Source organism: Rhipicephalus microplus, chromosome X (assembly GCF_043290135.1).
Source record: "Rhipicephalus microplus isolate Deutch F79 chromosome X, USDA_Rmic, whole genome shotgun sequence".
Lineage (NCBI taxonomy): Eukaryota > Metazoa > Arthropoda > Arachnida > Ixodida > Ixodidae > Rhipicephalus > Rhipicephalus microplus.
Genome location: NC_134710.1, coordinates 19,864,902 through 19,880,055, shown reverse-complemented (window position 1 = coordinate 19,880,055; position 15,154 = coordinate 19,864,902). Strand labels below are relative to the sequence as shown.

Sequence of the window (15,154 nt, the reverse complement as noted above, 5' to 3'; positions counted from 1 at the left end):
TAGCTTGATTAAGCTATAGTCTGTGGGTGACGGCAAGGTTAACAGTGACAGAGCTGTTTTAGTCATATGGTTAGCAGATAACTTGCGTCGGGCAGATAATTGTGAGATAGCTTGTTTAAGCTATAGTCTGGGGGTGACGGCAAGGTTAACAGTGACAGAACAGGATTCCGTGTAAGAGCTTAAGGAAGCTTTTGCAGACTAAGTTAGCAGGTAACTTGAGGCAAGGCAGAAAAGTAGGGCTGTTGTTGTTGTCAGGGCTAATTAGTTGCAAGACAGGAATCATTCGTGGAACAGAGTACGGTACCGGAAGCAGTCATGAATCTGAAAGCCCTGCGAAAATCCGTATTGCTAGCGATCGCAGAGGAGTTGAAACTGGATGTGTCGGACTTCCCAAACAGAACAGAACTGATCGAGCGGATCGTCGGGACAGGGACAAGCGATGAGGAACTCTCAGAGTTTGTCGAGAGCATTCAACAGAGAAAACAGGCAGAAGCCCAGAGAGAAGAAGCAAAAGAAGCCGAAAGGATACGTATACATGAGGCTACGATGCAGGCCTTGTCTGAGAGCATAGAAAGGTTGAATAATCTCATTATGGAACTGCATCAGGATCGTCGTCCGTCGTGTATATGTGAAGTATGTGTAAAGCCCAAAAGGCGCGGTGAAGTGGCGAGTACGGTGCAGTGTGAAGTTACCGAGGAAGCCGCTGTTTGCGAGGTACCGCCCGAGAAAGGTACGCGTCTCCATCAGTGCGACATGAAAAGTGATCCTTCGGCGGAGAGAAAAGAGAAACAGGTCATTGTTAGTGAAATTGCGCCTAGGGAAGGTACACAACTCTCCGATGGTGCAAAGGTAGTGCATGTAGAGAGTGTAACGGTGGCTGTTATGCAAACTGTAGCAAGTCCAAAAGGTGTTCCCTGTGAGATCGAGGCTGGTTCCAGTCGCTCTGATAAGGTCATTGAACAGATTGGTGAGCTGGAGACCATGCTCGAGCCTCAGCAGGGGAATTACTTTTCGATCGCTGAAAGAGAGGACGAAAAAGGTAGTCTTAAATGTAGCGAAGACAAAACGCTACTGAAACCCGGCAGTACTGCCAGCGAGGGCGAGCTACTGTTGAAAACATTTGTTGTTGTTAGTGGTTCATGAGGAAAAGGAAGAAGGCACCTAATTTCTGTCTGCCTACAGGCGACACGGCGCAGTGCCTTTGGGGTGGTGTAGAGGGGGATGAAAGGGGATAGGAGAAATAGTGTGTGGTGTGTAAGGAGGGATGTCCGGTCCGCTTCAGCGCGAGCAGCAGGCCGTCGGCAAGGGCAAGGGCAGCAGGGCTCCTGGGATCAGCGGTAGGCAGCAATTCCTGACTCCTCCACGAACTCCGCCAGGCTGCGGAGTGCTGCTAGATGTGGACGAGACGGGAACAGCAGGTTTTCCAGGGGGGAGACGGGTAGTCCCTGTCTCCTGTAGGCCGTGTAGGCCCTCAAGCGTTCCTGTGCTAAGCCAGGGCAGGCACAGAGGAGGTGTTCGAGGGTCTCTGGGTCTCCGCAACGGCTGCAGGCAGGGGAGGGACAGAGGCCCTTGGCGTGGCGGCGGGCCGCCGTCCACACACAGCCAGTCCGCAGTCGCAACAGGGAGGCCCGTTCTCCCCTGGTGAGGCCCGTCTCTGGGAGAGGCTTTGGTCCTCGCCCGCTGGCCACCCTCGGGTCTGGGTGGACTGTGATGAGGAGCCTCTTGAGACGGGCCTGGGAATAGTCCCTGGCCGCCACGGCACAGGAGTAGGGAGTACCAGGCTGGTGGGCAGCCTTGGCGAGGGTGTCCACCTTCTCGTTTCCAGCGATGCCCACGTGGGAGGGCAGCCAGTGGAAGGAGACGGACACCCCGGCGTCGGTGAGGGCGCGAACCTTGGCTCTCAGGAGGCAGGCCGTCAGTCCAGCACGGTGGGAGTTGGCTAGGGTCTGCAGGGCCGCCTTGCTGTCACACAGGACCGCGGCCGGCTCAAGGGGGATGTCCTCAGCCAACAGGTCTACCGCGAGATGCAGTCCAGCCAGTTCCGCAGCCGTGGAGCTCGCCGGGAAGGGTAGCCTGCACTGCCTGCATTTGGCTCTGGACGGGATTACGCATGCGGCCGCTGCAGTCCCGTCTGGCATGGCAGATCCGTCCGTGAACACCTGCAGCCATCCCTCCAGTCGTTCTTGGAGCTTGCAGGAGGCCGCCTGTTGCAGTGCGGCCGCAGGCGTTCGTCGCTTGGTTGCCCCTTCCAAGCAGAGGTGGACCTCTGGTGGTTGGTGGTGAGGCGGTGGAGAGGCAACCGGGACTGGCGGATCTAGAACCATCTGGTGGTAGAGCAGGCAGAGGCCTGCCATCCGTGATCCTGGCTGGCTGCGGAGACGCTCCAGGAGGGCCCTTCCGTCGGTGGCGCGGTGAAGGCGGTCAGTGTGGCCCAGCGCACGTTGGAGCATACGTAACGTCAGGGGCCACTCTCCTGCCTCCGCGAGAGTCGCTGCCACCGGCGAGCTTTTGGAAAGCCCCAGGATGGCGCTCAGTGCACTCCTGTGGAGTCCCTCCAACAGGCGTCTCCTGGCCGGTGTCAGGCTCACCAGCGGGAAGGCGTACAGGAGGACCGAGGACGCCGCAGCCTGGTTGAGCTTGAGGGCCCACTTGGTGGAGCAGCCGCGGCCACACAGCTGCAGCCTGCTGATGGCGCCCTGGACGCGCCGCACCTTGGTGGCAGCAGCCTTGGCAGCCGGGATCCAGGTGAGTCGGTGGTCGATGGTGAGCCCCAGGTACTTCACCACCAACCTCCAAGGCAGGCTGCGATTGCCAATCCTCAGCCGTCTCACGTGGGTGCGAGCTGCCGCCAGCGGGTGAATTAGCAGGGCCTCAGTCTTGGTGGCAGAGACCTTAAGCCCGATGCCTCCGAGGTAGGTTATCACTGCATCGAGGACCGCCTGCAGTGATCTCCTGATTGCCGGGATGGACCGCCTTGGTCCCCGGACCCAGAGTGCCACGTCATCTGCGTAGACAGAGCAGCGGGCCGGGAACCTGGTGTCTGTTGGGAGGGACGCCGGAAGTCCTGCTAGTGCCATGTTGAAGAGGAAGGGGCTCAGTACTGAACCCTGTGGGACACCAGCAGTGATGACCCTGGGTTGGCTGGTAGCCCCTCCAACACGGACACGAAAGGTCTTCCCGGACAGGAAGGCGGTCACGAAGCCTCGGAGGCTACCGCTGATGCCGAGGCGGTCCAGGGCCACCTCGACCGCCACGTGTGGGAGTCCGTCGAAGGCACTCTCCACGTCCAGCAGCAGCAGCATGGCCACGTCCCCGCTGCTCCTGGCGTCCTCGAGGGTAGCGACGACGTCTGAGATGGAATCTGCCGTGCACCGGTGTCGCCTGAAGCCCGTCTGCTGCTCCGGGAAGAAGCCCAGGTGGTCGGCAGTTCACTCCAGTCTCTCCAGAGCCACCCTCTCCATCACCTTGCAGGGCGCGGAGGTGAGAGAGACTGGCCGGTATGAGGAGAGAGCCGTGGCCTTCCTCCGGGGCTTGAGGATTGGCGCCACCACCGCAGTTCGCCAGGACTCGGGTAAGACTCCGGTGCACCAGACGTCGTTGTAGTACTCCAGGAGTCGTTGACGGCCACCTCCATCCAGGTTGCGGAGCATTTGAAAGGTGGTGCCGTCGGCCCCTGGAGCACTTCGTCGCTTGGTCCTCTCGAAGGCTGCCACCAGCTCGTGTATCGCTATGGGCTCTTCGCACAGCTCCCGCACCTGCGCGGACACCCATCTGGGATGATGGCAGGAGGTAGGGCAAGGGAGGGCAGCAGGCAGTGGTGCAGCAGGCAGTGGGGCTCTGTCTCTGGCAGCGAACTGGTCAGCCAGCCGCTTTTCCAGGTTCGCAGCCGTGATCGACAGGTGAACAGCCAGGGACAGTCTCTGGTTCAAGGCCCGGGGTGCCATCAGCAGGCACTTCAGCAGGCGCCAGGCCTTGGTCCCATCACGTGAGCTGTTAATCGAGACGCACACGCCCTGCCAGCCCTGGTTCCGGCGCCTGCGTGCGTGGCGTCTGCAGACGGCATCAATTCGCCGGAAGACCGTCCAGAGCTCCGGTTGGCCCTTGTTCAGGGCTTGCCGCTCTGCACGTCGCCGTGCCGCCCTCAGAGCCAGGTGCCGGAAGTCTGGGACAGGCTGTCCCTGCTGCACCTTGGCAGTGATTGTTGCTGCCCTCACACTGTGGGCCACCAGTTGCAGCAGGTCCCCGCTGCTTGTGTCCTGCTTGAGTAGTCGCCGGTAGGCCTGCCAATCCACCGCGCGGTACTCGTGGTCCCGTGGAGCCCTACCTCTGAAGGGAGACAGCAGGATGGGCAGGTGGTCCGAGCCCCAGGTGTCCGGGAATGGCAACCAGGCATACTGGTAACCCTCCGTGGCCACGCTGAGGTCTATGGCAGTGCTGGTGGCCTGCTGCCCACGACGGAGGAAGGTGTTGGCACCCGAGTTGAGGATCGCCAGCCCCAGCTGCCGGAGTACATCACGCACCCCTCTGCCTCGAGTGTCAGTCCTGCGGCCGCCCCACGCTGGGTGTTTCGCATTGACGTCCCCGCAAAGCAGGAACTCCCTGCCCAGGCGATGCGCCAGCTGACGGATGCATCTGGGGTCCCAGGGCTGGCCCGGCCGAACGTAGATGCTGGCCACAGTGGTGTCCTGTCCCCCGATGCGGATGCGGACGGCGCAGCATTCAAAGGGGCCCCCAACCAGGTCAGCCACCTTCACCTCTGCCTGCGGGAGCTCCCGCCTGGCGTAGACAGCACACCGGGAACGTCCTTGCTGGTGGCTGTCGTTCAGGCAGGGAGCATCAAGGCAGGTCGCAAGGGTGCAGCCAGTCCTGCTGCTGTATCCAACGTACCCTGGCAGGCGAAGGTCGTCCGCCCGGGCATACACCTCCTGCAGTGCAAGCACGTCGTAATCGCTCCGCAGAAGGTGCTCTGCCAGGTCGTCTCTTCGCCGCCCCAGCCAGTTGACGTTTCACTACAGAACGCTTGGGCGGTGGCCTCGGCTCGTTCCGGGCGGGGAGCTAGCCATGATTGGTTGTGGGGAGCGGTGAGCCTCCCGTCTGTAAACAGATGGCTCGAAGGGGGTGGTCCAGAGGAAGAGATTCTCCCACAGTCCGCAGGGTGTTCAGCAGGGTGGCGAGTGGTAGGCCGGGTCAGCTGGAGGCGACGCTACGGTCGCAGCAGGCGGGGCCGCAGGAGCCATGGGCACAACAGGCCGGCCTCCGGGGGCAATAGCTGCAGGCTTGGCAGCTGCAGCAGGTGGGGCCTCAGGAACAGCAGTGGCCGCTGGCAGGGCCATAGGGGCAGCAGCGCTGGTGGACTGCAGTCCCTGGAGTGGCTGGTGGCGAGATTTTCGAGGCGCCAGGATGGGTCTTGCCGGAGGGGGGGCGGCGCAGGGTGGCCCTTCACTACGCTTGCAAAGGTCCGCGCCTCCTGAATCTCCTCTCGCACCGCCGCTGCCACTGCGCGCCTCGAGAGGATGGTTGGAGAAGATGCCATGATTGTGGCAACCTTCCGCTGCTCCTGCCACCGGGGACACCCCGGGGTGTCTGCATAGTGAGGGCCCCCGCAGTTGACACACCGGGTCTGTTTGCAGCTCTCTCCAGGGTGGGTCCAGCCACATCTGATGCAGCTGCATGGCCAGTTGCAGCTCTCCTTCACATGGCCGAACCGACCGCATTGCCGGCACTGCAGAGGGCGGGGTCTGGCTGGCCGCACTGGGAAACGGACCAAGAAGAGTGACACGTGCTCCGGCGGCACAGGGCCGGCGAAGCGGAGCGTCACGGTTCGCCCCTACCTGGCAGCAGAGAGCACCGGAACGGCCGACTGGATACCAGGCAGCAGGCTGTCCACCGCAGGCTCCCCGTCGACACCATGTAGGAACCCCGTGCTGGTCTTGTGGTCAGCGGGTTCCTTGGCAGTGACGGGGATCCCCTTTAGCTCCCTGATTGTCAGGAGCTGCTCCAGGCACTCTCGCGTGGTAGCGTCAGCAGCCACAATGTTGCGTTTTTGGTTTACGCGAATTGCGGCCACGCCGGGCCTTGCAGAGAGCGCCTGTGCGAGGATGAGGCGTGGGGATCCACTGAAGGTACCTCCGGGGGCTGACGGCCGGAACAGAACTGTGCCCACAATGGCAGGGTCGACCGGGAGGGCCGCAGCAGCAGCAAGGTCCCTGGCACGGCGTCGGGCACTTCTGGTAGTGACCACCTGGAAGCCCTCTGTGTCTGGGGGACTCCCCGCTGCACTGCTGTGCTTCCTTGTGGTGTCCACTGCAGTGGGGGCCTTGCTGAAAGGTGGGGGAAGGTTGGCAGCTGTGCCCTCCGATGCAGTAACCGGGGGTCGCTTCTTGGTTGGCTTCTTCTTCCCCTTCATTCTGCGGTTGGTATGTGTGGCCCCCGCTGACGATGTGACGAGAAATTCTTTCGCCGTATAAGGGGCTTCCTTTCGGGTGTTGCCCCCTGCAGCGGTACGAGTGAGAACCTCTTCAACCACCTCCATGGCAGCTGAAGCGTCGGAGGGTGGGTTGTCAGGAGATTCGGTGGTCCCTTCTGTTGCAGGGGCAGGTAAAGTGCTGTCTACTCCTTGGGGAGAGGCTGCTGGCAAGGGCCGTCCTTCTGTGTGGGGGGAGAGTCGTCGTTGAGGCGGTAGGTCGTCCGTTGAGGCGGTAGTGGGGTGTTGGCAAGTGCCTGCACCATCCGAGCTCGCTGGGTCCGGGCAGCCTGTTGTGGTAGATGATGTCAAGTCCGCTGTAGTGGACGCCCCTTCGTAATCCACCATGGTTCTGCACTCGCTCCCGGACATCTCCTCTGAGCCCTGAGAAGCGTGTGATTCCTCGTCGGAGGGGGTAGTGGCCGTTTGCTTTCAGGTGCGTGGTCGTCCTCGTCCCCCATCTCTTCCCGCAGCCTCTTCCGCGAGTTTAAGAAGTCCATTGACTCGTCGTCCTCATCGGAGCTGAGAGGTAGGGGAACGCCAGCAGGCCCCTGTGTCTGCCCAGGAGCTTCGCTCTGCATGGGGCTTTGTGGTGGCTCCTCTGCAGTTCTGGTGGCTATGATGGCAGGTGCGGCCCCGCTGGCGCACTGAGAGGCAGGCATGGGGGCCTGTGTGGGCACGACAGGGTTGGCCTGCAGCCACTTTTCTACTATGGCTTGGATGTTTTCCGTCGCTATCTTTTCAAAGAATAGATGGCGGTGTGCCTGTACTTTGTTGGTTGGGAGGCTCTCCGATCTTCGGTGAGAAAAGGGGTGCCTCGTGGGCTCTTCAGAAGTTCGGGCAGCAACTGGAGCGCTGTCTGCCGATGGGGGGGTTGCCACGATGGGCGAGCGGGCGTCGGGGGCGGAGTTGCGCCTAGGCGAATGCATGGTCGCACTCGCGCACGAGTTCCCAGGGATGCGCGACACCGCTCAGAAAAACACTTCACAGTTAGTGCAAGAGAGAGAAAAAAAAAGAAAAACGGTTGCACCAAGAAGAACTGGGAAACGTCACAGTCAATGTTCGTAGTATTGCAAAAAAAAAAACACAGCGCATGCTGCACTACTGTACAGGAATGGTTGCTTAATAGCGTGGTCACGCGTAATAAGCACTAGCTGTTCGTGATAACTCAAGCGCCCGTGCACCGCACACACCGGGGCGGCGAAAGCGCGTCTATGCTACGCGCTATGAGCCGTGGCCCTACACCACGACACACTCAAGCGCCCGTGCACCGCACACACCGGGGCGGCGAAAGCGCGTCTATGCTACGCGCTATGAGCCGTGGCCCTACACCACGACACACGCTCGTCGGCCGCGTACAACACGCGAAGTGAAAGGGAATCAATTCACAAACCGGCAGTGTGAAGTGTGGGGGGTTCCGGGCAATCCATGGCAGGTTATTCCACAGCAGTTCCGACTGCAGTTCAGGGTAGGAGTCCGTCACTGACGCCGGAGCGCGCACGCATTGCTGCGAAGGAGCCGTACTCCTGACGAGCGCGGCCCGCGAGCGACCGCACTCAGCGGGAGTTGGGGAGCGACTGACGTGAAGGAGAGGCAGCGAAAAAGCGCGGAGCGCACTGACACGACCTTCTCCTCTTGCTGTCGCGAATGCTCCCTTTGAAAACATTTCCTACAGATAGAGTGGGAAATGTTTCAGAGGGTGAGAAGGTACATTGCAAGGCTGTCGTAGGTGTACAAGCAGGCACAAGTCCGGTGGAGGATCGTTTCGAAGAAAAGTCTAATCCCAGTAGCATGGACAGAGCTTGTGAGCTTTTAGAGACATGCCTCGTGCAGCGGCACCCGCAAAAGATCAGTCGGACGATAAAAACTACCCAGAAATTGAGAAGGACGCAAATTTCCAAGAGTTCAGATCTGTGGAGGGCCCAGAGTCTGGTTTTGTGAGGGGTAGCGCAGATATATTAGCCCGTCAGAGTAATGCAGCGGGGAAACCGAAGGGCAAAGGCTGCAGAAAGGGTGGTGCACAGGCACACCTGAACTGCAGGGTTGCCGATGACGCTACCAAGGAAGTTTGTAACAACCAAAGAAAGGTTGTACATAAGCTTCACAGCAAAAGAAGGAAGCGGGGACTTGCAGCACCACAAAAGGTGGAGGAAGAGGGCACGCCGCAGCAGAAACGGAAGAGTTGGCCATCGGGCAATTCTACAAACCGTACTTTGAGGCATATGGTCAGGCGAAATTGACGAGAGAGAAGTAGCGGAAAGGGACGCGCGTCCCTAATAAGGAAGGCGCGGTTGAAAAGAACAGATTTGCGTCGACAACGATGTCGACAAGTTCCTAAAAGAAAGGCTACTAGTCCCAAATTCAGGGTGGAACAAAACACCAAAGGACAATGGCGATTCTTTCTCCTACACTTCTGGAATCTTCGGTGTCACGAAGAAAGGCGGCCGGAATCAGGAATGAGGAGAGATAGCAAAGTTGGGCTAGGAACTCGCGCTCGTTGTGGCCTCTGGCGATGGCGAAAGAGGCACAGAACACGACCGCCACGTGCAAGGCTAAAAGCATGCAGGTCAGCTGCAAGCTTTTCGCAGAATGTGACCCAGAGTTTCTGGAAGGAAATCATTTGAATCTTCTTCCAGTTTTGAACCTTTGAAGTAAAGTTTTCTTTTGTATGTAAGGTTTGATAAAAAAACAAAGACTGGTTTCAAAAGGTTCGTGCTAAACGTGGTATGCTGTTGTTTTTGTAAACATTTACAAACAAATGCGCAGTTTGAATATTTTTAGATGGTACGGAAGCGTACATTTGGTCGGGAGATGTTACATCGCTTTATAAGTGCTAATAGAGCTAAAGCACCCGAAAGAACCCATGCGCTCTTTATCCAAGTGGCTGGCATGATAATGTAACATTAACCAAAGAAGGTTTAGTTCCGTGGTTTGGTTTTGATAGGATGCTTAAGTATCGTGTGAAAGTTTAGGTGGAGCGTTACGCATTACCGGAAGTCGAGGTAGGAGCGACAATTTTGACAGTTGTAAGATGCAGATGAATTTAATCTTAAAGATTCGAGTCTGTCAAGGTGTGTCCTACTAGAGGCGTGAATAACGGTAACGTTTGAGCTTGGGTTATAGCGTCCGCAGAGAGCTAGCGCGAAGACTTAAGTTGTTCATTGTGCGTAAATGGAACTCATGCGAGAATTATTTTTTTGAGCTTTTCGTTGTTTAGCAAGTGTCCTGTTTAGGTGGTGGAAAATCCTACTGAAGGCAGCTCGAAACACTAGCTTACTAGATTACCAAGTGAGTTTTATTGAAGTGGAGCATTGTCCTCTCTCGTAGCTGCTGTCTTTGTCCTTTAAGAATGGCCGCATGCTGCGTTGAAGGTTTAAGCCTCGTTTTGCAACAATATACGTTTGATATACATTTCAAAAGGAAATATACCCCATGGCAACGCTGAGTGTTTAAGTCGCTGTCCCTGACGCGAATGGCATTCTCGAGAGTTCTGCAATATTTTTTTCATGACCTAGACGAGGACCATTGATTGGGTTTTTTGTTATTTTTACGCCTTTTTGAGTTCGTTGAACTCGTGGTGAATACATTGAAGACACCGCTATCCAAGGTTTCAGGTTGGGTGTGCTTCCAGTGTTGTTATTCTGTTTCACTCAAACGTAACAGAGAACTTTAAAATAACTTGTGTACTTCTTTTAATTAGTTGAAAAGGGTAAATATGCCTGGTGGAGTTTGACGGAATTGTCTGGCACTCACTAGGTGAGTGGTTGTGTTTCATATGCGTATGTGATGTCTGTTGAGCCAAACTGAAGCAAGTGGTCACTACTTCATAAAGGACAGTCTTCACCAGACCAGACGTCAGCGCTGATCTCTCCGAACTGTGGCTGCAAACCTCAGCGCATCAAGATCTTCACCCCACCGCGCGAGAGACTGTTACGATCGTCATAACTATTGAAGTTTTTCGGCCTTTGTGAACGGGACGAAAATATTTCGACGCATTCCAAGCAAGGGTGTGCCGTCAAGACGGGTTGATTTCCTCTCGGAAAAACCTGAACGAAGGGTTCGGGACTGGTTCGCGCAAAGAAAAACGCACGAGTCAAGAGATGCCATTGTGAGCTCGACTCAAAAAAGGCCATTGTGTTTGTTGCGAGCAAGACTTTCGAGGCAGATGGGCCATTTTCGAGGTCACCGAGGATTTTGAAATCTCAGAACCAGCATGGTATTTGCAGTTCAGGCTGCAAGCTAAAGCCAAATTGGTGGTGGTTGCGAGGACAAGCGAAGACAAGCGGAACCCCGAGATATGTGCAGCTAAGCCACAGCTTCTAGCAAACAACAAGGAATGGAATGTGGGGGTGAACAAAAGGATAATGCACTATCTGAGGCAGCCCTTGCTAGAGCCCCCCTCGGCGACGAGGGATTAGTTGACTACTCCTCCTTCCCCCCCCCCCCTTTCTCCATTCTCCATATGATCGGCTGAATGGGGTGGCATATTTTGACGATATGCTGGCCCACCACTACTTTGTCCTACCCAAACAGTCAGGCAAGTTTGACACGTGTACTGGCGGCCGGTTTTTCGAACCTCACCCAGCTGCCAGAAGAATCTTGAAAACCAAGATCATCGGACGTGCGCGAAATTTCGTGACGCGTGCGTATACGTCGGTGCAATGCGTTTGTGACCATATTTGGGCATTGTGTAGACTATGCCCTCTCCACATGCATTGTGTGGGTCTTTCCCCTCCTTCGTTGGTGGAGCACCTAGGCCACGGAGCGCCCTATTGGCGGAAGCCACGGACAATGCGCCCAGGGGTTGGCAACGAGGTGCTATATAAGCCGAAAACTTATGTATTACAAGTTCTACAGTTCAACAGTTCCCATGTACAGTTATGATCACTTGATGACCTCTTTTCTAACTCTCAGTTACTAATCATGTAAATAAATTGTTGTCGTTTCAACGAGCGCCTCATCTGACTTGTTCGACGATGGGTCCTAGGACGGGGGCCCGCTACCAAACTGAGACCCGCGGGACCCGGAGTCACAACAGCCTCCATAGTGCTAAAAACAACGATATTTAACATTCACCCTGGTCTGGTGGGTCAAGTTGTGGGGTAAGCTTGAAAGCTGAGCTTCCTACTGAGCTCGAGTCTACTGCTTTATTCGTGACCTCTTTACAAGCTGCCGCCCTGGCTCCAAATTACCATAAGCGAGGCTGATCAGGTTTATTATAGACTAAAGCAGAAATAATTTTTGGCCTTTCAGAACGGAAAAACCTAAACATTAAAAACTATTTGTTACACTCATCGGCTCGCAACAGCTTCGACAAAGCAGTGGTGATGGTACATTCTTTTTGAAGAAAATTATTTTCTGGAAGCAGCAAATGCTTTGACCGATTCCTAAACAGTTTGCTCGTTCCCATTCATAACTGCATCAACAAGTCACAGCAGAATAAAAGTATGAAGAAGTAATGTAATATTATAGACGGTTTCAAAATTACAAGTTTTGTGCCCCCCAAAAACTTCCGGTCACCTCATTTACCAGCTCGGAACGTGAAAACTGACATGACGTTTTCACGTTTTTTCAAGGATAAGGAAAGTCTCTTATTAGTTTTTTTAGATAAAATGAATGCGCGCACCGTTAAAAGCAATTTCTTGTAGTTTTCATGTATACAACCTGAGGTCCCGACAGAAGAACCATGAACCGGCTCTTAACCGGCGCGTCTCATAGACAACTTAAGAACAGGACCGTGATATCGTTGCCTCCTCGAGGGAGCTGACACAATCATCAGGAATAAGAGCACAGCTTGACAGATGTTTTCGATAGAAAACATTGTGCCCTTCTTCAAAGAAAATGAACTATTCCTTCTTCCGGCGGACAAGGTAGGAGGCTTTGTCGTTTTACCAAAAGATCTTTACTGGGAGAAGGCCTCTTGTGCCATTGAGAACTTTGTCCGTTCATCTACGAAGCCTCCCAAGGTAAGAAGTCGGGATGTATCTTTGTGCAACGAACTAAGTTTAGGCCATCTAGCAAAAGCTATTGGCGAGTGCAAAGACTGAAGTTTTTTCTCGGTTAAAACAGACAAGTCTGAAAGACCGTTCAGGTCTGTTGTCACGGAAAGGGGCACATGAAAACTTCAGGTCAGCCGCTTCTTGTTTAAGCGCCTAAATAAGCTTTGCACTGATGACCCGCTTGCCACAAAAAATTCAGCCGTGCTCATTGATATTTTTACTAGTAGTAAGTGGGGGCACCGCTTTCGGCCGCTGGCGTTCCAGGATGCTAAGCACGTGCTGGACCACGTCTCTTTGATTGCCTGGCTCTCGGCTGATAATTTTGCTGCTTATGGCAGTTGGCATTACTTCTTGGTTACCCGGTGGTGGTGCACAGTCCCAAAGGAGGTGTCTCTGGGTGGCTCGCGCCTTCTTGCAGTGTTGGCATACATCAGTGGTGTAAACCTCCGGGCAAACGTGCTTTGCCCAGACGGGGGTCCATATTGCTTGTACTTGCAGCTGCCGTAGTGTGGCTGCTTCTCTGCGTTGTAGGTCTCGGTGAGGCGGTGGGTAGAGGCGTCTGCTCGTTCTGTACCACTGCAGAACGTCGGCGTAGGTTGTGATAAAATACTCTCCGTCTTCGGCATCTGGTCGTTGCGGCTCCGAGGAATGCGTTGACAGAGACCCGCGGCTAGTTATCGCGTGTGCCTCCGTATCTGCCTCCTCATTGCGGTTCGGGCCCACGTCCAGCTCCCCGGCGTGCGCAGGGAACCACTTGGCGGTAATATTGGTTTCCGGTCTTGCTATAGTTGACCCGAGTAGGTTGCTGCTCCGGGACGTCCGAGCACGCTAGTGTCTCGCTTTAATCCCCCTACCCCTTCCCCCTTTATGCCGGATCGTCAATAAAGTTGTTTCACTCACTCACTAGTAGTAAGTGCTTTTTGGTACGCTTTTAGTATCGACACCGAGGGTTTATTTTATTCTTTGCCTCACGTTGAACTTCTTCCCTGCGATAGAGATTGTAGTGATGTCAATGGTAGCACTGACTTTGTGAACTCTTGTGGTTTATCAGTTCACAAGTACTTGTCCCTGCTGGAATTTTATTTGAGTACACACTTATTTCTTTAATGACTCAATCTATGTACAACGCAAAGGCATTTTCATTGGTTCATATGTAGCTCCTGTCTTATACAACATCTTTCTTTCATCTAGTGACCAGTCACTTGCTAGAAACCTCCACTCGGAACTTTGTCTCAAAGTTACGTTGACGATTTTCTGGTATTTCTAATCACCCCTGACTCCTTGACAACTTGTGACGATGTAAAGAATGTTTTATCAGTTTTTTCTTTTCAGCAAGGCGAAAACTTGACGTTTACGCATGAACTACCTAAAACAATCATTTGCAGTTTTGAGACATCAACCTGTCATTAAACGCTACATATTCGTGTTGGGTGTGCAGCTGCCGTGCACGCAAAAAGCTCCTGCCTTACGCATCTGCACACTCGAAAACCGTAAAAAGAGGCATTGCGACAATGTGTCTCCGGTCTGCGTTGTTGAAGTCGTGCGAGCACAACATGGACGACAGTTTTCAGGAGCATATTTCAAGGCTGGTTGCAGCCGGTTTCCCTTCGGTGGTCTTAACCAGTGTGTCCGAATCTCTGCTCCGGAAGCCTAAAGGATGCAGCAGGCAGCCTGAGGCGGTGCGGAAAAAGAAAGCGCTAGTTCTGCATTACACGCACAAAATTGCCCACAATTTGAAGAAAGCTGCTAACAGGCATGATGTTACAGTGGTCTTCACGGCACCCAACAAGCCGTCAAGGCTTTGTGCCCGCATTTATTCGCAAAAAGCTAACCTTTCATGCGAAAAGAAGCACGCCCGGCCAGTTCGTTGCATAGTTGGCGTTATGAAATTCCGTTGAGCTGTGGTAAGTCATACATAGGTCAAACAGGACGCTGTGTTAATTATCGCCTTAGGAAGCACATATTACCAATTAAGAATGGCGTGGGTTCCCACCTGCCGTTACATTGTGCTTCATACGACAGCACACCACTGTTCCGAGAAACTCGTGTGTTAGGACGAAGCAGGGAAACGTTAGCATGTGAAGTACTTGAAGCATATCACATACAAAGGAAGGAGAATGAATGCGTCAGTGTCCCGTCAATCACTTTGAACAAGAAGGAATAATTGTTTCTAGATAGCGCTGTGCAATATCTTTCTCCTGTTTGTGCTTTTGTGTGTGCATTGTGATAGTCGCTTGTGCTGCGCCCCCTCTTTGTGCGAATTCTGGAAGCACATATATTTGAGTGATGTGAGGAAAATAAACGAGTTGAAAGTGTGGCGCCCTACCCTGTCTTCTTCTTTTTCCTTGCCTGTATCAGTTGTACCACAAATATTTTATTAAGGTCTGTTCATTTACTGCTGCAGCGCCGCCTATTGTCATATTGCGGGGAGTGTAGAACTCTTTTGGACTGTTGGCGTTACGGGTCCCGTAATGTTATTATACGCGCTGGCTATTAATGAAGAAAAGAAGTGTAAATTTAAGGGCTCGTTTTCTTGCGGGCTTGTTAGCTGCTAGCCCGTAAAAAGACCACGCACTACGTGACGCTAACGGGCAAAAAGAGTGTTCAATATCAGTGCACGTTAAACAACACCATATGTTAAACATTTTTGCAGCCACGGAGGAAGGAAAGATACGAGGGCATGTCCTGCCGG

General features: G+C 54.4%; 1 protein-coding gene across 1 annotated transcript; it reads right to left on the bottom strand.

Moving 5' to 3' along the window:
- Positions 1-1,331: 1,331 nt before the first annotated feature.
- On the bottom strand, positions 1,332-3,302 carry LOC119175593 (uncharacterized). Its single transcript, XM_075876302.1, has one exon. The coding sequence runs from the start codon at positions 3,300-3,302 to the stop codon at positions 1,332-1,334; it is 1,971 nt and encodes a 656-aa protein (XP_075732417.1).
- Positions 3,303-15,154: the final 11,852 nt, after the last annotated feature.